Source organism: Strongylocentrotus purpuratus, unplaced genomic scaffold (assembly GCF_000002235.5).
Source record: "Strongylocentrotus purpuratus isolate Spur 01 unplaced genomic scaffold, Spur_5.0 spur5_scaffold_15, whole genome shotgun sequence".
NCBI lineage: Eukaryota > Metazoa > Echinodermata > Echinoidea > Camarodonta > Strongylocentrotidae > Strongylocentrotus > Strongylocentrotus purpuratus.
The window spans coordinates 3,628,341-3,655,377 of NW_022145600.1; the positions used below are offsets into that span (position 1 = coordinate 3,628,341).

The 27,037-nt window shown below is 37.4% G+C and overlaps 2 protein-coding genes and 5 non-coding genes across 8 annotated transcripts; 1 reads left to right on the forward strand and 6 right to left on the reverse strand.

The window, feature by feature from the left end:
• On the reverse strand, positions 1–13,749 carry LOC115923981 (nucleolar protein 56-like). The gene is made up of 10 exons (XM_030985384.1): positions 13,632–13,749; positions 11,697–11,898; positions 11,000–11,170; positions 9,391–9,589; positions 7,622–7,809; positions 6,276–6,427; positions 5,549–5,649; positions 3,990–4,138; positions 2,371–2,492; positions 1–1,297 (listed from the first exon to the last, which is right to left on the reverse strand). The coding sequence occupies exons 1-10, from the start codon at positions 13,632–13,634 to the stop codon at positions 917–919; spliced, it is 1,668 nt and encodes a 555-aa protein (XP_030841244.1). The 5' UTR covers positions 13,635–13,749; the 3' UTR covers positions 1–916.
• LOC115924343 lies at positions 3,169–3,302 on the reverse strand. Its single transcript, XR_004064282.1, has one exon. It is a non-coding gene; the product is annotated as a small nucleolar RNA SNORA57 (small nucleolar RNA).
• LOC115924337 lies at positions 5,154–5,289 on the reverse strand. Its single transcript, XR_004064276.1, has one exon. It is a non-coding gene; the product is annotated as a small nucleolar RNA SNORA57 (small nucleolar RNA).
• On the reverse strand, positions 5,828–5,960 carry LOC115924346. Its single transcript, XR_004064285.1, has one exon. It is a non-coding gene; the product is annotated as a small nucleolar RNA SNORA57 (small nucleolar RNA).
• LOC115924339 lies at positions 6,859–6,992 on the reverse strand. The gene has a single exon (XR_004064278.1). It is a non-coding gene; the product is annotated as a small nucleolar RNA SNORA57 (small nucleolar RNA).
• Positions 8,895–9,027, reverse strand: LOC115924344. Its single transcript, XR_004064283.1, has one exon. It is a non-coding gene; the product is annotated as a small nucleolar RNA SNORA57 (small nucleolar RNA).
• Positions 13,750–13,930: 181 nt separating the features above from the next.
• On the forward strand, positions 13,931–20,337 carry LOC590088 (rab9 effector protein with kelch motifs). Of its 2 annotated transcripts, none has more exons than XM_030985386.1 (8): positions 13,931–14,041; positions 14,758–14,990; positions 15,374–15,526; positions 16,115–16,273; positions 17,257–17,406; positions 17,935–18,087; positions 18,929–19,174; positions 19,678–20,337. In XM_030985386.1, the coding sequence occupies exons 2-8, from the start codon at positions 14,777–14,779 to the stop codon at positions 19,830–19,832; spliced, it is 1,230 nt and encodes a 409-aa protein (XP_030841246.1). In that variant the 5' UTR covers positions 13,931–14,041; positions 14,758–14,776; the 3' UTR covers positions 19,833–20,337. The 2 variants fall into 2 exon arrangements, with proteins under 2 accessions (XP_030841246.1, XP_030841245.1); XM_030985385.1 differs by having other exon boundaries at positions 13,938–14,041; positions 14,761–14,990.
• Positions 20,338–27,037: the final 6,700 nt, after the last annotated feature.

Consider the following 27,037-nt stretch of genomic DNA (forward strand, 5'->3'; position numbering starts at 1 on the left):
TTAATATAATGAACTGGTAAGTTTATTCATGAAGTTAGTGGGTTGATTCTTCTTGGGAAGTTATTTACAGATTAAGTGCAAGATATCCCCCAGCTTTGGGAAGGATTTTTCTTCTTCTTCTGACGTTCATGGTTTTAATTTGTTAAATACTTTCCTGAGGTAATCAAAGGACTCCATATACTGGTAACATATTTTTTTTTAGTATGTACTAGATTTTCTGTATTTGGTGAAAATATTGATCACAAAAATAGAGCCAATTAATGATAACATGCATTCATCTATATTTTGTGCATGATTGGAGCTAAAATAAACCAAAGAGTAAAGATAAAAGGAACAATTATTTCCCACTATGAAGTTATATTTCACAATGAATAAAATGCCATTATCTACATGTATTTACATCTGGACTTTTTTTGCTTATTTTTTATATTTTTTGCCACAAAATATTTTACCTTATTACATGATCAGAAAATTGGTCAACGTTAACAAATAAAATGATAAAAAGAAAATTATGTATCAAGTGGATTATTAGGCTGATCAAAAATATGTTGCAATGAACATGATTTATGAGGCAACTTTCATTTTGATTTCAAAACATGAAATTAAATTATTCAACACAAGTCCATATAGCAGCAAATATCAAGATCATCTATGAAAAAGTTATTTTGAAATAAATTGTGAAATTGCAAAATCATCTGCCCCCAAAAGGACCAGGCATTCCAAAAGTTGAGTTCAACCATTTAAATCAAAACTGCAGAAAAAAAAGAATAAACCATAAAGCTGTATTTTCCTGTTAACAAATGGGGAAAGTGATGAGTTACAAATAAAAGAAGATTTGTACTAAAGTTAAAAGACATAAAAATACATAAAAGCTTTAAGATTAATTATACAAAAATTGAATGATGACATGGAGCCCTTATTCTGGAAGACTCTTCTTCTTCTTCTTCTTTTTGACGACCGTCACTTCTTCTTCTTCCGGTTCTACATGCCCATTTGACTCCTCTCCCCCAAGACTCTTCTTCTTTTTCTTCTTTTTCTTTGGTGTATCTTCCACTTCTTCCTCTTCCTCTGCTTGCTCCTTCTTCTTTTTCTTCTTTTTCTTGGGTGTTTCTGTCTCCATTTCCTCGGGTTCAGACTCCGGCTCCACTTCTACCTTCTTCTTTTTCTTCTTCTTCTTGGGTGTTTCTGTCTCCATCTCTTCTTCTTCTTCTTCTTCTTCTTGCATCTCAGATGATTTCCTCTTCTTCTTTTTCTCTTTCTTCTTCTTGCGTGCCAATTCTGCTTCTACTTCTTTGACCTGTGGCAAAAATTGAGAAAAGAATAAATAAAGGAAATGTTATGGTAGGTTCTTATGCATTTTGGGAGAGAAGAAGTTTCAAGTGGTGGCCGTGGAGCCAGTTAGACCAAGTCTAGAGTGTGGACTAAAGTAAATTTCTTAAACTCAACAACTCAAATGCATTCATTTCATTACATGAAACACAGCCAAACATATATCTACAAGCAGAGAAGCTTTGTAAGACGCATGTAACCTGTGTGCAATCTGCAAATAGAGACAGATCATACATGCAGTTCTGGGGGGTGTTTCACAAAGATCCTAAGTTGAACTTATCTCTAAGTTGGACTTAAATATTATGGAAAGCCATTAGCATCTTTGAAAATATTTTGCAAAAGTTATTTTGAAAGGCATTAATTGTTTATTCAAATCATTCATATTGTCTATCATCAAGAAGACTTCATGTTCTGGATGTGGAATTCATAAAAAGTCTAAAATACTTGAATTTCTGCTTTTGAATATATTTCATTTTAAGACTCCAATGGCTGTCCATAATTTTTAAGTCCAACTTAGAGTTAAGTTCTACTTAGGATCTTTGTGAAACACCCCCCTGGTTTCTCACGGGGACTTTGACACTGCTAAGGTAATTACAATAGCTGATGAGATCAACATCACTTTTACAGCTGACTAGTTAACGTACTGCGTTTACCACCCACTGACTTAAAAAAGATCTGCACTGTAATGCATGGCACATAGAAACCCCGGATTGAGCGACATTGTTTTGAGTATTTAATATCTTTGACATGATTAATCTTGAAGCACTAGTTTGGCCAGGGGGATTAGACCTCACTGCAAGGTCACTAATAGGTGGTTATCTCATCAAATAAGCTCTCAATTAACATAAGAAAAAGGGGATCATGGGGGACCAACAGGCACCGAATAGGCATTGTTTGCTATATAGAGGGCGCAAGAAGCTAAAAGTAGTGCAGTGGGACTTTAAAAATGCATCTTGATACAATCAAAATTACAAAATATTCCCCCCCCCCCACAACAACTAACTCTAAAGTATGAAACATAATCCTCCGAACCAAACTCACCTGACCGAGGGCTTCCTGCATAACATCAATGTTCTTACGCGGAGCCGTTCCAGTCTCATAGAAAGACAGTCTCTCTTCTACTTGATCCTTTAGCTTCTCACCAAACACAGAGTTGGGTATGTCTGCAAAGAGAACAATTAAAGGGATTGGGTATCTTTGTCTCAGATTCTAATACAAAATCCTGGATTTAGCTCATGCTGCAATGATAATTATAAACCTTTAGGTCAGTCAGGAATCCCATATCTTTTACAAGCCGACCGCCTGTCTGATTATCAAGATATTTATGATTGGAAATCAAAATTTCAAAACCGTAAGGAAACGGTTTTTATAATCCTTTTATACAGTCTACGGGGGAAAATGAGTAAATTTGCTAATTTGAAAGTGTATGCTATGAATTATACAGTGTTCTAGGTTTTATGAACACTACAAATATGTCTGAATCAGTTACATTAATCACACAAAGATATTTGTATATGAAAATGGCACTTGTACCATGCCTACGAGTCTAAACGTTGGGGATAGTCGATTGGTAAATTAAGAGCTTACATGCAAAGAGAGTGAAGGAGTGGGCTGATATAGACACATCTAATTTTCAACACTAAATTGACTTGGCTTATTAAAAATGGAAATGATCATCATAATCATGAGGCCCATAGTTTTGGAGAAATTTAAACAATCTGTGAGACTTCAGGGTTGAACATCACAGCAGAGGAATGCTCATGTCACTAAGTTAACATTCACAAAGATCTTGTTACCAGCAAAATTATTAAAACATGTTCAATGATAAAAAAGAAGAAGCCCTGTAATGATGCTAGAGGATGGGACCAGGGCATAAAGACCCTGACACCGAAGGTTCATCATGTTTATCTTCCTCCTGGTTGCATTCATCTCATGAACATGTGGGAGAGTTCAGAGATGCCAAGAAAAGGAGGTTTTGATGGTCAAATAAACATATTAAGGGGATTCTAATTTTGGACATTTATGTAATCATTATGGTTCTCAACACATGGATATATAATTGAAAATAAGAGGTATTTTGAAGAGGCAAGCTGGGACTTAGGATGTGAGATGCTTCTATCGAGTATCCGAGAGTCAAACAAAAGATCATGGGTTCGAATCTACTGCAGCCTCAATTGTATGTTGATATCTTCCTTCTCTGTCTCATAGACGCAAACAAGGTTAACAGTGGAAACACTGTAGCACATCAAATAGAAACTCCTTGCATAGGAGATTGATCACCTAAGCACATACAGAACCCATGTTACACTTTGTGAAAGGGTAGGAGAAAGCTCTAGGGGGTGTTTCACAAAGATCTTAAGTCAAACTTAACTCTTAGTTGGACTGAACCATTATGGAGAGCCATTTGTAGCCTTAGAACAAAATATATTCAGAGGCAAAAATCTAGTTTTTTTTTTTACTTTTTATTAATTACACGTCAAGAACATGAAATCTCATTTATAATACAAAATAGAAATTATTTGAATCAACATTTTATGCCTTTTAAAATAACTTTTACAAAAAATTTTCAAAGATGCTAATGGCTTTCCATAATTGTAAACTTAGTTCGACTTAGGATCATTGTGAAACACCCCCCTGGACCTAGTTTGCTTGGAACTGACCTGAGAAACAGTCTATCCTAGAGGCCATGGAACACTTATTGGCAAGGTAACGAGAGATGCGACCTTTGTTCTTCTGTGCTGCCCTGCCGATGAACGTGGAATGGAAGATGAGACCGTACTTGGGGGTGTTGCCACGAGTCTTCAGAGCTCTGGAATATAAAGAGGAAAAAAAGAAAATAGGAAACAAAATGTTACATTTAATTTAAATTCAAAAGTTGATAACAAAGACTGGTATTCATTTCAATACTCATGTCATAAATATGAGTATTTTTGGCTTAGATAGAATACTTTGACAAATTTGGTATCAGTTGAAGCTACAAAATTTTACTTTGAAAGTCACACGAAGTACACAGATTTATAAGGACTCTGAGGGGAAACTATCTAATTGCTCAAGGTTGAACAGTTCTGAAAAAGCATATCAGTTTCCATTACACAGTTCAAGCATGCCTAATGACTCGTAATTGGTTTTGTTTAATTAAAGAACTTTCAATGAGCATACAAAACTTGGTGAATGGTTGCATGTTGGCACTAGCCCAAGGATCATTTTTGCCTTGAGAGGGCAATACATGCAGAAAACTATTGATGATAAAAGAGTAATACAACTTAATCGCATCATAACCATAGCCTTTTGTTCATAGGTGTATCTCCCTGCATGCAGACTAACCAGTAGTGCGACTTACAGCCATCTAAATTGTTATGATTAAGCTTGACATCAGATTCATAAGCTTATAGAAACTTTATTAGTCGAGACATAGTTATCGGTACTTGACATTCCATCTGTGGCATCCATACAGTAGATGTATCTCTCTTGTAGTGCATGTCTGACATATCACCACAAGGTGGTGCTATCAACATTTAGACTTATACTCAACAGAAGCTTGAGCATCTCTTGGGGTGGATATGTGCGCATTATAAATGTTATTATTATTTTATTATTATCATTGCATAAATGACAAATCAAATACTGTGTTTTGGTGAACATGTATACCCACACACACCATGTGCAATCAACAAAAATATTGTAGTTCGAAGGAATACTGCTTGCAGACAAATCTAACAATTGTATTCTGTATCATTGCTAATTACTTGAGCTGTCTTGATAGCTTTCTTAATGTCTCAAAAAAACTTATTGTGTAATAAAAACAACACATTCCATAAATAAAACCCTGTAATGATGCTAGAGGATGGGACCAGGGCACAATAAGAACCCTGACACCGAAGGTTCATCATGTTAATCTTCCTCCTGGTTGCATTCATCTCATAAACATGGGGAGAGTTCAGAGATGCCAAGAAAAGGAGGTTTTAATCTTAAAATGTTGACAAAAAATGTTGATATTGACAGAAAATAAATGTCATGAACATCACACCAAGCTAGCAGTGCAAGTTCAAGTCTACATGCATCATGAAATTATGTAGAGGATACAGATGCTGAAAAACAGACTTAGACAAAAGAAAGGATGACGGAGAGTAGATAGAAGTTTGATGGTTCTACAGTTGAGATGAGATTGAGTTTGAGATTGAGATTGAGTTGAGATTGAGTTGCGATTGAGTGTGGTTACCTGAAAAGGGCCTTCTCAGCTCCAAGGATCTGTACAGTAGATGCTGGGTACTTGGCTAGATTGGTCAGACTACCGGCATGTGAGATCAGACGAGCACCAACCTGTGAAACATTGAAAATAGATTCTTCTAATTAGTTAAAGACCCTAACGGATGAAAATACAACTTTATATCAATGGAAATCTGAATGAATGTAGAATATAAATATAAAGGAATACAAAATATTTTCTCTTTCAATATTGCACAATAGCAGATTAAAACAACACAGATCATAAATAAAACCCTGTAATGATGCTAGAGGATGGGACCAGGGCATAAAAACCCTGACACCGAAGGTTCATCATGTTTATCTTCCTCCTGGTTGCATTCATCTCATAAACATGGGGAGAGTTCAGAGATGCCAAGAAAAGGAGGATTTAATCTTGAAATGTTGACAGAAAATTTTGAGTCTAGGTAGACACATATAAGTCAAAAGTAGTTCATGTCTTACATGCATGTTTACAGTTATTCACTCCAGGTAGATAGAATATGTTATTTGGAATGAAAACAGGGTAGGTCTATTTGACTCTACCCCAATGATCCTATCAATGGAAAACCAGAATACTAAAAAACACTTAGCACCAATGTCAATCAAATCATGTGAGGTATTGTTGGATTTATTTATTTCCTAAATTTTCAAGCAAACGTCATATCATCCTTAAAGAATGCAAATTGGCTCCATCTACTGACCTGTTCACCGATGAGAGCCGATAGGTTTGGAGCGACAGCGTGCATCTTGTCTTGCAGGTAGGTGTGTAGGCTCTTACGATAATCCGTTAGTGCAATGACCCTGACAGCAAACCTCTCGATGTTGATCAGGTCGATGGGAGAAATGTCCATACCTGTACATGATGCATAGTGGACATGGTGAAAAGAGAATTGGGTTAGAATAAAGAACATTTCTTCCAGGAAAAAAACACATAATATGCATAAATAGGCACTTGGCATATTCCTTCAAAGTGCCCGAGACCTTAAAGGGACTGGATCAGCAGTTTCCATGTGCAGAAGGCCATGATTCGGAGACACTATACTTGGTGGAAATACCATTAATGGGAGTACAAATCTGCACACAGCAAACCCGTTGGCCAGTCAAGAATTACCCCCTTATCGCTCGGAGAGCTTCGGGTGAGGGAAAAGCGAAGCATTACATAAGGTCTTATGGTCACAAAACTGAAGGCTAACCCTGGTGATTGACAACACCCGTTATTGGGTAAACACCCGACCGGTGTCGAATTCCCCATGAGAGCCGACTTCTATGTGACTTTAAGTAAAACCCTGTAATGATGCTAGAGGATGGGACCAGGGCATAAAGACCCTGACACCAAAGGTTCATCATGTTTATCTTCCTCCTGGTTGCATTCATCTCATGAACATGGGGGAGAGTTCAGAGATGCCAAGAAAAGGAGGGTTTAATTCATATCTAATCATGTCCAATACAGACACTACATTTACCTGACAAGGTAATTTAATGTTACAATGGAATTGAAGATTCTAATACCATCAACAAAAGGTGTTTGTAAATCAGTGGAAGGGTAAGTTATACCTTGAAAATAAATTACAAAAATACATTCACTCCCATTTTTACACTCTCCATTTCATTTGGAATTAGCAACAAAATAGTACATGTAGTACCTTTATAACAATAGCAATTTCATTGTATTACTGGTAACAGCAAACACTTGCTGTGTCCGAAAATATTACAAAGAGCATTATCTTCAATGAATCTGAACATTTATAACAAAAAGTGATGTAGTCTTTACACTACATCAGGCCAAGACACATTCAAATACACAATTAATATAACAAAGCAATATTTGTTTGATAATTATGCATTCTAGACAAGGTCAGCTGACATATACAGGGATGGCAGTAAGAATTGATCAGAGGGCCTGAGAATCACCTAAAATGAGCTTTTTGTACACAAAAAAGCCTTAACTATGGTCTGAAAATAACTTGTCAGGGCCTGAATTCAGGCTATTGCCTGAAAATTGGCATCCCTGCATATATAAATGGCGAAAGAATGACCAGATACTGACCCATTGATGACCGTGATGCATCAAGGATGGCTTGAGCCTTGGCACTGTCCATGGTCAGTTCCTCCAGCGCTTCAAGCGAATCCTCGCTAAGCTCCTTGCGGTTCTTGATGTAGTGTGCGACCTTTGCGTAGAGGGCGCTTTCCGGCACGACCTTGACGAGTTCTGGGAAGTGGTATGAGTACCACTCTCTGTTGGGGTTTGAAACAAATTGAAAAGAGTTGAAATAAACATGATAATTTAGAGTTGTGCAATTGTGCAACTGCATACATCAATATACCTGTATTGATGTACACTTTGTTTTCTGTTTGTTTTTCTACAATTAAATCAGAATGAAGTTTGTTTACACTTCATCTAAAAGTAATAACAGGGATGCCAACCTTTCAGAGCACAAATCCATAATCATAAGGCTAAAAATCCGTAATTTGGAGACAAAATCCGTAATTTTCTGCGCGACGCAAATTTTTCTGCACGCTGGCAAGCGCAGCTCCCGCGATAGCACAACAAGTTAAATAAAAGTAACATAGATTCTACCTGTTCATTAGTTGGTGTTACACGATGCATTTCCATTTCTTACTGTATTCTTCTTTAAAAGTCTGTAACTTCTTGCCACGCTTCTTAGTTGTGGAAGACATGATGATTGATATCTAAATCCAACCAACATGAGTTCAGATTGTCGACGAAAATCGACGAACGCTGTGACAGCCTGTGAGAAATCCGACAGTGTACACGGCGCTAGCGTAGCGAGGCCTGGCGCTGGGCGGGCGGTAGCGGCGCGGCCAAGAGAGGTATTTCACCCGGCCCCCGCTCGCGAAGCACATGTTGTATGCACATGTATGCACTGAAAGGCGTGTGCTAGATAACAAATTGTCCAATCGGAAGCCCTGTGGGATTTCTATGCATGGATTCAAGGATGGCTGCGCTGCAATAGTCAAAAGTACGTGCTAAACCTTAAACGTGCTAAACCTTAAAGTGCTAATTTTGAAAATCGGCAAAATCTGCAAAATCCGGAATTTATGGTATGAAAATCGTACCGCCCGTAATCGGCCGATTTCCCGTAGAAATTACGGGAAATCCGTACTAGTTGGCATCTCTGTAATAACACAAAGGGGTATGTCATATATGAAGGTACATGTATGTAACATTGAAGAAGAAAAAAATCACAAGAATTGAAAACATTCATATTTTTGTAGTGATCACGCCCCTCCCCCCAAGTATTCTAGGTTTAATTTTAAAACACAGCAATGTGTAATAAAACAACAGACCATAAATAAAACCCTGTAATGATGCTAGAGGATGGGACCAGGGCATAAAGACCCTGACACCGAAGGTTCATCATGTTTATCTTCCTCCTGGTTGCATTCATCTCATAAACATGGGGAGAGTTCAGAGATGCCAAGAAAAGGAGGTTTTAATTCATATCTAATTAAGTTCAATACAGATAATACATCTACCTAACAAGCTTATGAATATGTTACAATGGAATTGAAGATTCTAATACTATCAACAAAAGGTGTTTGTAAAATAAGTGAAAGGATAATCTATGACTTAAAAATACTTTCCAGTATACATTCACCGCCATTTTCTATGCTCTCCATTACATTTGTTAAGTCTAAATAGGCCTGAAAAGACCTGAAAAACATGTAAATGACAAGTTAAAAAATATATGGCAACAGCCTAGAAACTTGCACCCAAGTACGATATTATTTATGTTAACATGGTATCCATGAAAATGAATGTATCACAACAAATTCCATCTTCACACTACTCACTTTATCCTCATAGAGAATGTATTGATGTCCTTGTCCAGTTGGTCAAGTAAACAGATAGATTGGATGATCATGTTATCTGCTCTGTTCACGTTGAACTTGACCTTAGCCCTTGAGTAGCTGTGACCCAGACCGAGCTGTGCTTTGGCTTCTGACTGTGCGGTCAGCCCCTTGACCAGTCGATGGAAGTGGTATCTCAGACCTGGTAATAAAGAGAATTATCGTGGTTAGATATATTTCTTGTATATGAAGAGAATCAGAAAATTTGGAAGCTTGCATCATATCTGTGGAATCAAGTTATGAATTAGTAAAAGAATATTTGGTCACTCACTTGATATTTGAGCCACATTTTTATTTCTCTTGTAATGTGAGTTGTCAGTGAGTATTCACAAACAAAAACTTCATACATGTACATTGTGACCAGGTACGATGCCAATCCAAGATGGAAGGGGTGATAGGTTACAAATAGGTCCATTGGAAACTAGACTTAATGCATAACAAGAAGACAATCCAGAATTACAGTCATAACATGGGTGTGAGATGGCATTTATCAAAAGCTTTATTTTCTCAAGAATATTTTACCAGCTACAGATCAGACCTGCCAACCTCTGGAGTTCAAAAACTGTATTCTTTAGAGTCAAAAGTTGTATTTTACTGACAAAAGTTGTATTCTTGAAAATAAACACGGATTGTTACGCGAATCAATGCCGCTTACAGTTTCTACCTACAGGAAGAATTTTTTTTATTGATCATTAGTTGAATATGCATTATTTCGTCACGACTGGTGTGTTCGATGAACCAATAAACATCCCCAAATTGCCGACGTGAGATGCTTGTAGGATACTTTACAGGACAGAATGGACATTTTGCCATTGAAAATGGCAGACGCACACACAAAATATTAATAAATAAAAAAATCAAAATTAAATTTAAAAAAAAAAAAAAAAAAAAAAAAAAAAAAAAAAAAATCATTTTTTGTTTTTTTTTGTTTTGAAAATCGTATTTTATTAAGGAAAATCATACTGTCGTATTTGCTTCTAAAAATCGTACTAAATACGACTAAATCGTACTGGTTGGCAGGTCTGTACAGATGCTACTTATTCATGAATAGGCATGAAGTATGCAGGGGTGATAGTGAGCACTAAAAAAAAAAAAAAAGTTTCCTCCCTCAAAAACGCCCCCTTTGAGTTTAAAAAAAAAAGGAAAAAAAAAAAGAAAGAGGACTGGGAATGGCATTTAACAACATTCCCCCCTTTTGAGTAAGAAGATTGGGAAAACAATAGGAAAAATTTAGAATGAATAGAGAAAATAAGGGAAAAATCAGGAAAATCAGGATGAAATCGGGAAGAAGAAAACGAAAAAAATTGGGAAGACAAAAAATTGAGACAAAATGTATGTGAAGAAGGCTTTGAAGGCAATTCTTTATTGTTTGGTTATCATGTTCAGAATACTTCATGCATTTCATACTTTTACAAAAATTGTGCTATGGATCTTCTTTTCCACAAATGAGACTCTACAAATTTCAGAAGCAACGTGGCCTCAGCCTCAACCATTTTTGTCTTGATATAGTGCAACTGGTTACTCAAAAAGCCTGAAAAGAAGAATTGTTTACCTCTTCCGATCTCTTGGAAAACCCCTCCCGTCTGACAAGGGATACCTAGTTCCTCCTGGATGGACGCTCCTATCTTCGAATCGGCCACACCCAGAGTGATCTTCTTCTTCTTCTTAGCACTCTCTGGCATGTTGGTCTCCATGAAGAGTTTCAAGTCTTCTGTCATCACACCTGGGAGTCAATGAAAGAAATAACAATGTATTAAGGTCAGATATCTTCCTTTAAATGGGGTAATTATAATATTTTCACATTGATCCAATTAAAATGTGTATACCTTAAATGAAAACACATGAATGGTAGTTATATAATAAGTATGAGAAGTTCCTCTTTCTACTGCAAAACTATTATTCTGAATTTGTCAGTGTTGTATGGAAAAAAATTGGGGGGATACAACAAAAATGTTTTTACAAAAAATTCATGGATTCAGAAACAATTGGTAATGAGCAAACCACAAGAGGAAAATAATCAGCGACTTCAGTCTTTCATATTTATACATGATTTATTCATTTAATAAAAAAGAAAGAAAAATGCAAGAGCATAATTTCAAATCAAAAAATTGTATTTGCTCCTTACAAAATTAAGATTTGGAAAGATACATAAGCTAGTCATGTAAACACTTTCTTTTCACATATAACTACTTGGATGGAAATATTGTGTGACAGCATTTTTCAATCGTAGTTGTTCTATTGCACTGTACCTTCAGAGATGCTGTTGATATTTTCAAGTGCGTTGATCCCAGATTTGAAAGGAGAGAAGGCTTGCAGCTTGACCAGCGAGGCAAACTTTCCGAAGTCTGTCACAGATTCTTGAACTTGGTGATGGAGGACAGAGACCTCCTCAAATTCTTTGATTGCAAACAGGCCGTAGCCTGATGCGTGTTCGTATAGCACCATCATAGCCTGAGAGGGAGAAAGAATGTAACATGCAACTGATTGAAATATATCATTTTAATGATTAAATGTACTTGTACTTATTTTGGGGTAGTGTATGAAAAGGGGAATTGACATTGTATCAAGGTGATTTTTCTTTTATTTTTTTTTATTGTCAACTTTTAAATACTACAGTGTACATGTAATTGCCAATAGCATCAGTACATTTTGGTAGCTGAAAAAAAAACATGTAAAAAAACTTTACAAATTATGGCGGTGGCTTGCAGTTTCTTGAATTTCTCTTGAATTCACTTTCCTTCAACCAGGCTTCACAGAGCACTGTAATCCTGGATGCTTTGTGTTTCTTGTTTATGTAATGAACTTCAGCATTCCAGAAATCCATATTTTTGACTTTTTGTATTTTTGTGTCATCGATAAACTCAAGTCTCTGAGATGCAATTACTTAATAAGCCTCACACTCCTGTAGTCTGTAGAGTCCTGTTACATCTGAAATGCAGACCCATAAACATTGTTTGAACTTCCTGGTGTAGGCTTTGATCGTCAGCAGAAAATTCTCTTTAACTTTGTTTTCATTTTCTCCTCATTATTTTCCATAAATTTGAATCATTTCTTCCTTCTTCTATTCTTCTTCTGATATTGTCATGTCTAGATCCTGATCCTCTCTCTTCCAACATGCTTCTTCTGGCAGTTCTGGATTGTTGTTTTGCATTTCCTTTGTCTTTTCTTGATCTTTTCTTGATCTTTTTGTATGCAGCTTACTCTTTATCTTGTTTCTTATTATGCCATTTCCCTTCTCTATTTCTCTACGTATCTTCATCCCATCCTCCTTTGATTTCACTTTAAAGTCCCCTTCATTCTCCTCCTTCATCTCATCTGTCACTTTGCCTCTTTTCTCTAGTCTTAGTCTCCAGTTTAGCTGCTTTATATGTTCTCTTGTTCGACTCTGCAACTCTCTTTTGTAGACCTTTCCTTTCATCACTTTATTTGCCTTTTCCTTGTTGATGCTCAACCCTCTTTTTGTATGCCGTTTTCTTTTTGTGTTTTCCATTTCAAATCTTTTCCGTTTCCTCCATCCTCATTTTAATCTTTGTTTACTTCTCGGGTGCGTTATCCTTTATTTCTCAGTATTTCGTTTCTTCTCCTTTGTGTCTTTCCCGATTTTCTAACCAATTGCACTTTATTTTTTATCCATTTTGCAACAAGCTTCCCCATCGAAAATATCCACGTTTAGGCGAATGATCCTTATTCTCGGACCAACGCCCCTACTATTAATAGCATCAATGTGTTGTTTCGTTTACGGTTGTTGAGTAATTGATTCCCCCCCCCCCCCCCCCCGCTTTAGTATTTCTATTAATTTTATTTGTTGCTGTCGGCTTTCATTCATTCTCAAACTCGCGCTGCCAGCTTCGAAAGTTCAAGACGAGTTTCAACAATTCAAAAATAAAATCTGATCAATAACATTGACCTTTAATGACATTTAATTACTACATTAATCATGCTACATTCCAATACAAATTGATAAATGGGTGTTCTCAATCTAAAATCAAATTTTAAAAGTCATTTCGGAGCCCATCGACCATCACGCCAAAAATCATTTTCATCACGCCAATTTTAATACGTGGGACCACATCAACAACAGGGCGAAATTTTTTCCATACATACAAATTCATCTAAATTACAGGTAAGAAAAAAAATAATGAGGAATAAATGAAGAAAAATGAAGAAAAATTATGAATATTTACCATTCTTAAGGCTATGCAGCACACTCTAGTTTGAAATAACGGAGAAATTGGGTTAATTCATCACTTTTTTTGTCAAAGTCACGCTAGACACATGGCATGGCACGCAGTACTGTTTTTAGGCTTTGAAGTTTGCGGAAATATTATTTTTTAGCAGTGGTAATTATTTTCAATATACATTAAAAAAGGTTACTTAAAGTATAAAAAATATAAATTTAGAAATTCAATTTATTTGCATGTTTTATTCGTTAACATTTATGGCTTAAATTGATTAAAGCTCTAAAGTTTAATCTTTTGATTAGCAACGTCTAGTTGTTGATTGTTGCCGAGGTGAATATTTTGGAACTTTGCTCTTTATTCTACCATTTAGACGTGGATAAAACTCTTTTTAGCATTTGAATTTGACGACAATAGTAAGTAACTATTTTTGTTTACTAGTTCTCGTAAAACTAGAGTTATAAAGTCAGCTTAAAGTATTGAAATCGCTCTGTATTTGCAGAATGGTGAAATATTCAGTCCCAAGCGTTGGTTTTCGTGTAGGCTTAGGCCGAGGCCTACTGACGTCATTCACTCTGCAAAGCACACACATAGACCCTAGGCTAGGTGCTTCTACTTCTACTTCTACGACGATACTCAGCATTACTATCCTGGCTGTGTATTAAAAGCTGTGCTAATGATTCTCAACATTTCAAACACCACTGTACAAAACTCAACTGATTTTATGTCTAAATCGGTACTTAGTCTTAGTGATGATGACACATAAATAGACCTAGTAGGTGTCATAAATAGCAGTAAAATACAATTTTTTTTCAATTTTCTGATGTTAGAAAGAATAATTTCAAAATTCAAATCGAGTCCACTGTCAAACTTGCCGATCAGCCGCATTGACATGATTGTGTGCATCTGTGTGTTTTGAGCGTATTGACTATTCATGTATTCAAATGCTGCCTATTAACACGTAGTGCAGTGCTAAAGCATTGACCATCTGCTGGATCGATGTAGACTAGACTCTTATCATCTAGATCTATGTAGGGAAAAGACAGGGCACAGGAGGAAAATTGTCTTTTTCTTGACTTTAAAAATCAAAATGCAGTTTACCTTTCTTTTTTTCTTGTTTCCAATGATAAAGCAGTTGATCCACCAGCAGCATGGAACTTCATCCAATACTAGAGAAAGGAGAGTGGCTATGCAAACAGAATCTGTGGTATGTGGTGTCAGCTCGCGGGCAACATCCCAGCATGAGGGTTGGCCAGTGTTGCTGCCACATCCCACCAACACAAGGTGGTGGCATCGGCAAGTTGGCTGTGATCGGAGGAGCTAACCCCAATGGACCGTTTGATGAGACACATCTTCTTGAATTTGGTAAAAATCTACTTCAGATAATCATAAGACTGGATTTTTTTCTCGAATTACACTGTCCATTTTTTGTCATCCTGTCATAACCCTATATTACCATGTGTGATTTGGGCTGACATGTCATTGAATCTAAGGAGAAAAACATTACTTTTTGATAGTTTAAAAGTCTTTTCATTTGTGATTTTGTATACATTCTTGAAAATGCAACTCTCTAGATAGTAACATCATCAGTAGGTGCCAGAAGAAAAATGAGGTTTATTCCTTCTCTAATTACATCCTGCAAGATGGTCTGTTATCTATTATGTTCTGTCACTGCAAAGTAATAAGATTTTGAGAAGAGATCATGTCTGATATTATACATCCTCTCTCTGTTCTCTTAACTTGTTTAGATCAGTATGAGTGGGATGAGCCAGAACTGACTGGCTTCACTGCTCGCTATGAGCATGCATCCTTTGTTGCCCCTAGCAACCCAGACAAGGTCCTTGTCTTTGGAGGAGCACAGCAGGACAAGAACCTTAACTGTGTTCAGATCTTGGATCTAGGTAAGAAACAAACTGTGTTGCTTGGTGTAAATACGCAGTCCCTTTCTATTCTTTAAAAAAAAAACTTTTGTTGTTGTGTTTGTTCTCATCTATGTGCTTGACATGCAAAAACCATCTGTTCAAGTCCCAACAAGACAGATCTGTCCTCAAGCAAGGCATTTCATCAACATCCTTCTCTCAACCCAAGAGCCAGGAGACTAAGGGGGCATTAATAAAGATCATGACATAAAATACAACTTTGTCACTTTGGGAGATTACTGTCTGTCATTGAATGACAACTTTTTGAAACTAAAGATGCATGTTATTGTGTTAATCAGTCAAGGTTTTACACTTTTGAAATAGAAATTGATTCTTCTCCCCTCAATTTTTTTAAAGCCTCACTGCACTACTTATAGCTACTTGTGCCCTCTATCCAGCAAACAATGCCTAATCGGTGCCTGTTGGTCCCCCATGGTCCCCTTTTTCTTGAGAGCTGATTTGATGAGATAATCGCCTGTCAGTGACCACGCTGGGTTGTCTAATCCCCCTGGCCAAACTAGTGCAGACAGGCTTTAAAGGTTCTAATACTTGTTCTCTTCTTCCTTAAAGCTACCAAGTCTTGGAGCATGGTACCAACCAGCGGCACAGCGCCCTCCCCCAGGACCTGTAGAGGTAGTGCCTTTGATGGCAGCAAACTCTACATCTTTGGTGGAGGTCAGCAAGGGTCAGAACCAGTACCTGATACAAAGATGCATGTCTATGATGCAGGTATATAACATTACAGTCAAACCTGCTTTAGTTACCACCTGTCTACAACAAGCACATTGTTTGTTTCCCTTGAAAATGGTTTCTCATTGAAACATGTACTAAAGGAACCTGTCTACAAAGACCACTTTTTGTTTCCCCTGGGAGGTTGCTGTAGACAGGTTTGACTGTACTTTGCTCATGTTATTTTTCTTCAAATCAGATGATGAATATCTAGGATTATTTGAATTATAATCTGTTTTAATAATTTTCTTGTTACCAAGAACTCCTACTAAAATCCTGATGCTGGGTTTTAACTTTTACTAAAGTTGGGTTTAACAAAGGAAGTTGGTCTTTAGTGGTCCCATTGTTTAACATGACTATATTCCTTGTGTTACGTTTGACTGAATTAAGAGAATAGGGCCCTAATGTTTTAAGAATTAAAATGTCTATAGTGTAATTCATGCATTTGCCGCAGTGAAATGATGATAAATCCTTAAATTTAATTTAATTTATTAGTAGGTATAACATGACACAGAGCTCTAGTATTTACTTGATTCAATACATTTAGAATACATATTTTATGGAAAGGGGAAAAAACCCAACTATTTCATCTCTCAGGTTTATGTAGTCAGAAGTCAAATTTTACTTTCCTACTCCTTTTGGGAACCTCAGTATCATCCATGAATTATCAGGATTTTTTCTCCTTCTCATGCTATAACAATAGGAAACTGATTAAGAAAGGCATTCTGTACTTGAATGTCGCACAAAGCTGCATGAAAAAAGCACCCTATTGCCCACTGAATTATAAGACAATTTAAGCATGAACAAGTAACATTTTTACTACTTACGGCAAAAAACAATTGTGATTTGTTTGAGGTGATGATGAAGATGGCTTCTTGTATCATGCCAGTAAGGAAGGCTCCTTTTGCTTGAGGTAGGGATATAGATCTTGCCCTTTTACTATTTTACATCCTAATCCTGTTTTTCCTTTGTTTATAAATCAGTGACGAGTGAGTGGACGCAGCCCTCTTCAAGCGGTAGAATACCGGCTGCTCGACATGGTCATGTGATGGCTATGTGTAATGGGAAGGTTTACCTGCATGGCGGTATGTCAGGCAGTACCCTCTTTGATGATATGTATGAGTACAGTGTAGGTGAGTGAACGAAAGTGTTGTGTGATTTGCATGGTAGTTTATATTGGTATCAGACTGAAGATGCTCAAACCTAGTAGGACTTTGGGGAAAAGAACCTCTGAATTTTACAAAGCACATAAAGTTCTAATGATTATTCCATGATTAGCATAACCTCTTTGTTTAACATTCCCTGACACAAAGTTTGTATTGAGCACGATTGTTATGATGATTTTTCAGCAGATTGTTGGAAGAAGATAAACAAGTAGAGCACAGAATTACCATAGAAAAAAAGGAAGACTTTAAAAATGATAAAAGGAAAGGAAGGAAGAAATAACCGAGAGCTCTTAACAAAAAATCACATGTGCAGTAATAACAATTCTTGGCAAAAGTTACACCTGCATGTTCCACTTCCATTTCCTACCCAATCTGTATTAGAAAGGTACTAGATGGAAACTATAAAAGTAAAGCTTAATCAAAGAAAGGAGATAAGCATCTTTTTCTGTTCCAGAAAGGATCCTGTTCAAAGTATATTCCTCATTTTCTTTGTAGACACTGGTGTGTGGAAACTCGTGAAGACCAAAGGAGATGTCCCACCTGGTCGAGCTGCTCATGGATGCGTATCCCATGGCAACAAGATCCTCATTTTTGGTGGGATGACGCAGGAAGGTGGAGCCAGCGATGAATCTTTTATTTTCGACACAAGTAAGTTTGATAGAAGTCTCCTCTGATCTTTGATTGATTGGTTGATTTGATAATGGGTTTTGATTGCTTATTGGTTATTCAGCATTGAATGAGAATGAGTAGTTCCATGTACATTCTTGATTATTCATTTCCTGATATTTCTTGCAAAATGCCAAATCCAGTTACAGCCTGATCAGTGCATAGCAACTAGTTGCAAAGCATCAAATAAATTAATGACAAAAAAAATACAGCCTTGGGGGAAATAGAAAGTACCATTCGTGCCATCTCAGTTTACACTAGCTTAAACAGACCAATTAATGTCACTATTTAATTAACTACCAGAGTAGTATGGTTTCTGTTGTTGTCTTAAGAATAGAGTATGGAGGCCAAAAGCAAATATGCAAAAAATCTAAAAGATTTTTGGGCAATGATGAATAAACTTAGCTACCCATAATTTGAACCATTTTGTACATGTAATAAGTAAAGGAGTGTAGGATGATCCAAGAAGGAGGAATGGTTGGGCTTGTATATGGTATATAGCACCACGAAATACAGATTATTATGTTATTGACTTGTTTTCACACACTGTGTATCCTTTCCAGAGCCCCTTTGTTTTATAGTCCATTAACATTTCAGTGGATCCCTCCATTTCCACAGGTTTATTTTTAAAAAACTTTTAAATACCTATTATACTGGATATTTATGTATACTCTCTATTTATTACCTTTAAACAATGTAAAATGTTTTATATTATTAAATATTGAATTTTATATCTGATTTCTTGTCAAATCACTGTTCTGTTGGAAATGAAAAATAAAACTGAAACTGAAACTGAACTGAAAGATTAGTTCCCACTCTGCAGGAAAGTCGAGGTGGCTCAAATTCAAACCAGATGGACCCCCACCAGCCCCACGGCTTGACCACGCCATGTGCCTCCTGACCCTACCCTGTCCCAAGCAGACGTCCCAGTCCTTGACCAGCAGACAGAATGGAGCGGGAGCGGCTGCGGGGTCAAATAGTAGTGCGCCCTCTGTTGCTGACCCGTCTAGAGCAGCGGAGGAGTTTCTGACCTCTTGTGTGGACTCTGTAGCTGAGCAGATGTCAGGGGGTATGTACTGAAGTCGCTTTTTCAGTTTGGTTTTGGTGGTGTTAAATCTGTGGACTTAATTCAAAAGGAAAACAATTACCGGTACAGTCCTTTGATTTGGATTTGGGCTTGGATTACCTAGGTATAGTGTTTGGTCTAGGGTAGAATTGAGAAGTTTGTTTAGCATAGCATATTTATCACAAAGCAATTTTCAGAGCATGTGACATAGAACAAAACAAAAAAAAGAAATATAGAATAACAATGGACATTTACTACCCAAGTGTAAAAAAAAGAAGTGATAATTGTATAGTACAGTCAAACCTGCTTTAGTGACCACCTGTCTACAACAATCACATTTTTTGTTTCCCTTGAAAATGGTTTCTCATTGAAACATGTACTAAAGGAACCTGTCTACAAAGGCCACTTTTGTGTTTCCCTTGGGCGGTCGCTGTAGACAGGTTTGACTGTACATCCATTTTATTCTAGAATAATACTCAAAATAATTTGCCTTTTCTCCTTTCTAGATTCAGGAGAGGGCGGCCCAGGTGGTGCAGGAGCAGCACCGAGTGCAGTACCTGGTGAGGCTACGCTGTGCTGCGTGGTGCAAGGTGGAATGGACACACAGGGGGAGATCTTTGATGACTGTCTCATCTTGCGGTTGGACAACCTCCTTCTTTGAAATGACCGTAGGAGGAATTATGTCGCTGATGAATTATTTAACACCTTGAGCCCATTGCAACTTCAAAAGAGGCAAATGCAAAGCACCACCATGCAATAGTTGCCTTATCATCTTACCACGCTTTGGTTATTACTGTTCTGCTGCCATGGCAAGGGACTCTGAAAAAGTTGGATCATTCTTGGGAAAGTTTACATTCTTCTCTGAAATGAATGTAGGCATTGCATGGCTGATGATATCTACTTGTCTTGAGCCCTAGCTTTAAAGTAATATATGCAAGACACGACCATGTGGCAACAGTTTCCCCATCTAAGAAGGTGCCCTAGTTGCTACAAGTCTACTGCCTCAGTAGGGACACTGTGGAAATGTACGGCCATCCTTTTGACTTTCAAACTCCTCTGAAATGACTGTACAAATAATAATATTCGCCTTTTATATAGCGCTTAATACATCTCGGATGTCTCTAAGCGCTTTACAGATATACTATTACCCTGGCCATTGGATTCACACTGTGTGCACAATCTCCACTCCCTGGGGAGCATTCCAGCCAGGCGTTACTTGACGCCCAAAAACTGTTTGACCAACAATGACGGTCGCACCCTACCGGGTACCCATTTTAACACCTGGGTGTAGAGTAGCAAGTGTAGGTTAATAGCTTGCCAAAGGATATTCGTGCCGTGTCGGGATCTCCAGTCAAGCACTTTAAACCACTCGACCATGACACTCCAAGGAAGAGCTACATCGCTGATGAAGTCTGCATCATGAGCTCAGCTTCCAGAATGATAAAGAACCACCATGGGACAGTGGCCTCATTATCTAAGGACGTCCATTGATTGCTACAGTTATGCTGCCACAGTCAGGGGACTCTGAAAAACCTCAGTAGGAGCACTGTGGAAAGTGGGTCCATCCTTGTGATTTTTCATCTTTGCTGAAGTTTCAGTAGAAGCAAGAACATCTCTGATCATTTTTGTTAGTACACCAAGCAATATGCAAGATGAAACTTGACTCGTTGAGTACTGACTTCTTGCATTATCATTGGCTTTATACAGGGAACACCCGGTTCCTGTATGTAATGGGTTAATTGCCCTTGGTCCTTTATTGTGCCAGAGTGGCAGACACCTAGTTGCGTAATAATAATAATTGGATTTATATAGCGCCTTTTCCGAAGGATACAAGGCCTTGTCTCTTAGACTATCAATAATTTAAGAGCATAGTTGCCTCGTTATGCATGATATCGTCTGTCTTGTTCCACAGGGGCATTACCTCTGTGTTAAAGTGTATGATTTAATGCCCTCCTGGCTCCATATAGACAATAAGTAGGAATATATTATGATGGACATTTCTTGAAAATATGATTTCTATTTAGAATCAAATTTCATTCCTGAATATTAAACTAAATATAAGATTTATGTTCTTTCTGTCTACCTGTTATATACTGGTAGTCTTTCTGATTCCGTCCAGTTTCAATGTGTACTTGCTCTTTGATGGGATTATTAAAAATACCTATATCTTTCAACAAATATTGCTTTGAACTTTAGCATGGACATTATAAAGTCAAAATTCAGATTATATTTCAAAATGTTGTGAATGTCACATTGATTTAGATTTTAAAAAACAAAAAATTACTCCAAGGACTGATTTCTTTCATTCATTAATCATTGTGTAATGATCAGGTCATAAATAATTGGTAGTTGTAAAGGGGGGGGGGGTGTCTTGCCACTTACTATACCTTGAATTAACATTGAGGTTATTTGGTATGACTAATCACATCCTTTATTGGTTAAGAATTGATTTTTGATCATATTTTGTGGGTGTGAAATGTTATGTATTATGACATTGTGATAGAATGTATTGTAAATAAAATCATATTCTTTGCAATTTATCTATTGTTGTTAAAGACAGTTGTTTATGAAGATGTGATGTCACCAGTCTTTGTTCCAATACCATACTGCACTGATATTAGCACAAGTATCTCAACATTTAAAAAAAAATATATATATAGTGAAATTCAGGAAATCAATGCCAATATTATCCTTGATATTAAAACAATGTATTTTCTGGCAATAAGAATATAATTTTTGGGAAGAAATATTATCCTTTTAAATAACATGTTTAAATATCTAGAGCATTGATGGTAAGTGCATCTTCAATATTTCTGAAATAAATATTTGTACAGTTTGTTTAGTGGGTTTGTAGAATCAGTTTCAAAATAAGACAAATTCTCAGTAAATAACTTCCAATATACTGGCACATACATATACCCCCTCAAACTCATTGATTATGTGGATGTAATTCAAAGACAATGTCAATGCACTTCAATTGTTATTCATTGAAAACAAAGCTGTTGAACTCTTACAATATATTTGCCCCCCCCCCCCCCCCATATGATAACTGGAATTTTTTTTACTTTTCAACCCTAAATTGGACAGATAATTGGCAAAATATTAGTTTTTGCCTCACTAAAATATGACCTGGAGATGAGACAAAAATTGTACAATGATTTTAAAAATAGGAGAAAAAATACATCTCGACTATAAATACACCAGTCATGATAAGGATTGTTAATCATGATTATTTTACAAAATGAATAAGTTTTGGATGATTGCTGGAAATTACATATTTTTCTACTTTGGAAATACGTTTTACCCCATTTAGTTTATTCAAGCACAAGAAGAATTAATAAAGTTATTCTTCACTCCTTGGCTTATAACCAGTTGTAACATGATCGAAAGACGTTATAACATCAATCAGTCAAAAGCAATTTCAATAGCCTTGCCCGTAATCCATTGAAAAATGCTAACCGTACTGATGTCTTACATGTTTTCTATGGGATAATTAAAACAGGTTATGAAATTATATATATGTCTTTATGTGATCATGTTTCATTTGAATTAAATCTACCTTGAACAAATATTACAGCAAGGACATAATAATTAGTACATCACATTAAGATGAGTGTTAACAAAATCTTGAAGGAAACATGGACAATTTCAGTTTTAATACATGTTATATAAAAGACGGAAGGATATAGAGGTTCGACCTACTGAAAGAGTTGATAGCGTGAACGGCTGTTTAGTAATCGGCTGATAATCTAGTATAGATCATACGAGACACAATTTTGAGAGTAGGTCTACTTGAGTATGCATGTCTTGAGAGTGTGTCCATACAAGGTATTTTCTCCTGGTAAATGGGGATACTTCTGTTGTTTTATTTTTTTTTGTACCTTGGTAATACTTTTTCTTTCCTCCCTGAAACACAAGTGAGGAATTTTAATATGGATTGCTGCCGCAAAGTCTGCTGTCCCGAAGGGCACATCCAGGGCACATCCAGGGCACATCCTTGCAAGGCCAATATTTATAATTGGACAGAAAGAAAGAAAAAGAAACAAGCGACAAAACAACAGCAACCCCCCCCCCTCCATTTATGACCTGGTCAGTAATGTTGTGTTTAAAATCAAACACTTCAGCGCTTCATTTACACAACAACCAGTCGCCATTTCAAGGGCGTGATACAATGAAAAAGAAACAGATCGAAGATGACAATTATTTTGATTCTATGTCGTTTTCTATGTCGTTATGTCGTATTTTCGTTCCCTAGCAAATTTCACCCCCCCCCCCCCAAAAAAAAAAAAACCCGAGCACTTCTGTTCAAACCATGGAATAAAAACATTGTATGGACAACACCATCAATTGCAGAGAGCCTGCATGCTATAGATTTATGCGATGAGTATCGAGTTTCTGAGCAGACTTTTCCGGATGTCAATTATCTCCCACCCATCGTATCATAATGATTGTTGAAAACCATAGAATTGTTCCCCTTTCCGCCCCCTCACTTCACTTTCGAATTTCCTGCGTGCCTCAAAGGATTACCACAAGGTCAGGTCAATGTCAAAGACTGTGACAAATTTTGATAAATACTATTACAAAAGTGAGCACGATGGCACTCAATGTTTGGCAAGGACTATTGGAAAGGAATGTGTTATTCTTTAAGTTTGATTTGTTAATCGTTTCACTTTCCTTAAATGATAAATGAAATTTAATAAAAAATTGTTATCTGTTCTCGTTATATGTTACAAAACAAACTTAGGGAAAATGATTTACAGATAATATAGAATATGAGGAGTAGAAGAAAAACAAGATCATTAAGAAAAAGAGTTGAGAAGGAAGATAAAAAATGTTATGGCAGAACACAATGTTGATGATACAATTACATTAATGATGACATTAGCAATGACGTAATCTACGACGGCGACAGTCGGCAACAGTAAAGGCGACCACAATGATGAAGAACGTTAGTGATTAAAGAAATATACACTTCTATAAAAGGATTACGTATATCCTAATCAAATGATATAATTATTGGTCGATGGCTAATACGTGAACAGTCACTTTATTTCCTTAAGGCCCGGTCACACAGCCCTCCACGGGCGTATCGCGGCCGAATCACGGCCAAAAATTTCTGCCCGTGAAGCAGACGCTGTTGGACGCTATGAGGTCGCGATAAAGACGCGATACAGCCGTACTTTACCCGTCGTTACACCCGTTACACGCGGTAAGAAATTCACACGCGGTTGGCCGCGCGAAAAAGTTTTGGGCTGCCCAAAAATTTAGACCGCGGGTAATCGCGGGCGGTACACGTGGTACACGTGGTACACACGCGGTAAAGACGCGGTACAGACGCGGAACGAACGTGCTAGGACGTGCTACGGCCGCGGTTAAGACGTGGTTACACGCGGAATTGGACGCGAAATTTTAGCGGGTAATCGCGGGTGGAGCACGCGGTCATAGCACGTTTGTTCCGCGTCTGTACCGCGTTGTTATCACGTGCATTAGCGTGTGTACCGCGTGTAAGCGTGGTAGGCCGCGGTACCGCCGCGCTTCACCCGCGATAAGGACGCGGAACAGTCGCCGGCGTCTGTTCCGCGGGCATACCACGGGTAAACCGCGGGTAAGCCAATTTTGCACATTTTCCACCACGGGCAACCGCGGGCAAAAAAAAAATCGCGAAATTTTACCCGCGATACAGACGCGAAAGGCTGTGTGACCGGGCCTTAACGTTAATCGCTCAATCGAAAAATGTAATTTACCGGTCGTTAGCATTCAGGCTAATGACCGATCGGTAAAACGTCTAATAATCTTCCTCTGTTATGTTATTCAACTCCCGGATTCAACTTCGTTCGGTCGTGTAACCCATCGGATCCTTGTCAAAATTACACTTTTTCATATAACGAATGACTCATCGTTTAATGTGCGGGCATTAGTATAATATCCACCCTCGCTACCTTCGAAACTGCCCTGACATACATCCTCGGCTATCACCTCGGGTGTTGGACTGTTCCAAAGGAACCTTGTGGAGATAATCCGTGCTAATATCCACCTGTTACATATTACTTGTATATCATCGAATGAAATAGATATTGTATTTCAATGAAAATCAGAACAAAAGCTTTTCATGTAAGCCTTTACGGTTATCATATTTTTCCATAAAGTCGGCTACCTTGACATTCTCTCAACTCTCTCTTCCCATTATGCTTCTCCGAACTGTCACTATACGAGACATATTTTCTTTGACATGCTGGCCGGTAGGACAACTCATATTTGTTACGCGTTGCCATGGTAACACAACGGGTTACATTTCGTACCTCAGAGACCAGGTGGTCATGACTGGGACAGTGGACCGGAAACTCTCGGTTTGTGACTCACGCCTGGATTTAAGGGGGTGGAGGGGCACAACCGGCCCCATGTTCCCTATAGTTTTTTTTTTTTTAAAGTTAAACAATTTTTTTTTATTATGGACATATTATTTATTTCAATTTTCAATTTCAATTTATTTCATTCGTCATACAAAAACTTACATAATTATAACATTGATATCTACATTGATAAGTAAAGAATAAAATAACGAAAGATGAACATAAATACAAATATAATTATAAACGAATGAGGAACCAGCAAGAAAGAACAATTAAGTCTTATATGGTAATGGTCCCTTGCGACATAATAAAGAATTTCAACCTAAAACACTTAACACCTTACACATAACACCTAACAACTAACACCTAACATCTAAAACCTGATTGCATATAATTATATAAAAGTTAAATAGTTAAACCCCAGTAGGGTAAGGGTTGGCTTATATTTAAGTATTTTGTCCAGGGTTAAAGTACGAATTAAGGTAGTATAGCCTCAGTAGTATAATCATGCCCCCTCCCCATGCCCTTTACAAAACCCTGGATATGCCCCTGTTGTGACTCAACGTAGAGGGGTTTGATTTCTCGGGTGAGAAAACAACAGGTTATTAGGCGAGATGTCGCTAACTTCTTGAATGGGAATCGGGGACATTGGGGAATGGGGCGGGGACGGCGGTTGGGGAGGGCGGTCGGGGAAGGGCCGGGAGGGGGAGTTGAATAACAAATTCGAGGCCAAAAGGCATGACTACTGTCTTCATGTTGAAGGTACTATGTCTCATTTGCAGGCCCAACAAATGAAAAGGTTAAATTCCAACGGCATTTGAAAGACAATACTAATTTAGAACTTCCCTAAAAAAAAAGGGGGGGGGGGCTTGAAAATGTCTTTAAATGGGAAAATAACGACTATTATTTGTCGAATCGACTTAGGAGCTATAGAGCCAGTAAGTAATATTCTGATTTTTCAGACCATTGTACCGAATGATCGTACGTTTTATGCTGCGCAAAGATTCAATCAGTTTAATTTTGGTCATTACAAAAAGTGGGTTAATGATGTAGACAAATGCTCATGTACCCTTTACAGCTCATTTTATGTATGCTATTACCAAAGATTTAAAAAAGCCAGTCAGTCACTCAATAGTGTCTGACAGTGAAGTCTAGCAAGTAAACGGGTTTCCTTGCATAATTCGAATATCGGGACACTGCTAACGTTTGAATTTTACAGATAAGGCATACATGGCATATTCATAATTCCTGCAAAGTTGTACAGAATTCGATGTTGGCTGCAAAAGGAGACATAGTATCTTTAAAGGGTTACAAGTTACAACCTCACTAATCACGGAATTTTAATGTCACGTGCACGTGTAGGTGGCGGATACGGGATTTTCTATCGACAAGGGGGGGGGGGGGGATATTATTGAAATTGCACTTCAGTTGATTTTTCGAAAGTCTTTGGGATCGTGTTCAAATACTTTCAAATGATATTGGTTATTCGCTGATTCGGATGGTTATCAGACTAGCT

Bases quoted from the DNA above. Each gene is read 5' to 3' on its own strand.
- LOC115923981 (XM_030985384.1), bottom strand. The intron at 11,171-11,696 runs GTACAGTGCAAT...ATTGACTCCCAG, and splicing joins TATCAACAGCATCTCTGAAG to GTGTGATGACAGAAGACTTG. The intron at 4,139-5,548 runs GTAACCACACTC...TTTATATTCCAG, and splicing joins GCTGAGAAGGCCCTTTTCAG to AGCTCTGAAGACTCGTGGCA.
- LOC590088 (XM_030985386.1), top strand. From the start codon at position 14,777: ATGGAACTTCATCCAATACTAGAGAAAGGAGAGTGGCTATGCAAACAG. The intron at 16,274-17,256 runs GTATATAACATT...TTTATAAATCAG, and splicing joins GATGCATGTCTATGATGCAG to TGACGAGTGAGTGGACGCAG. The intron at 17,407-17,934 runs GTGAGTGAACGA...TTTTCTTTGTAG, and splicing joins TATGTATGAGTACAGTGTAG to ACACTGGTGTGTGGAAACTC.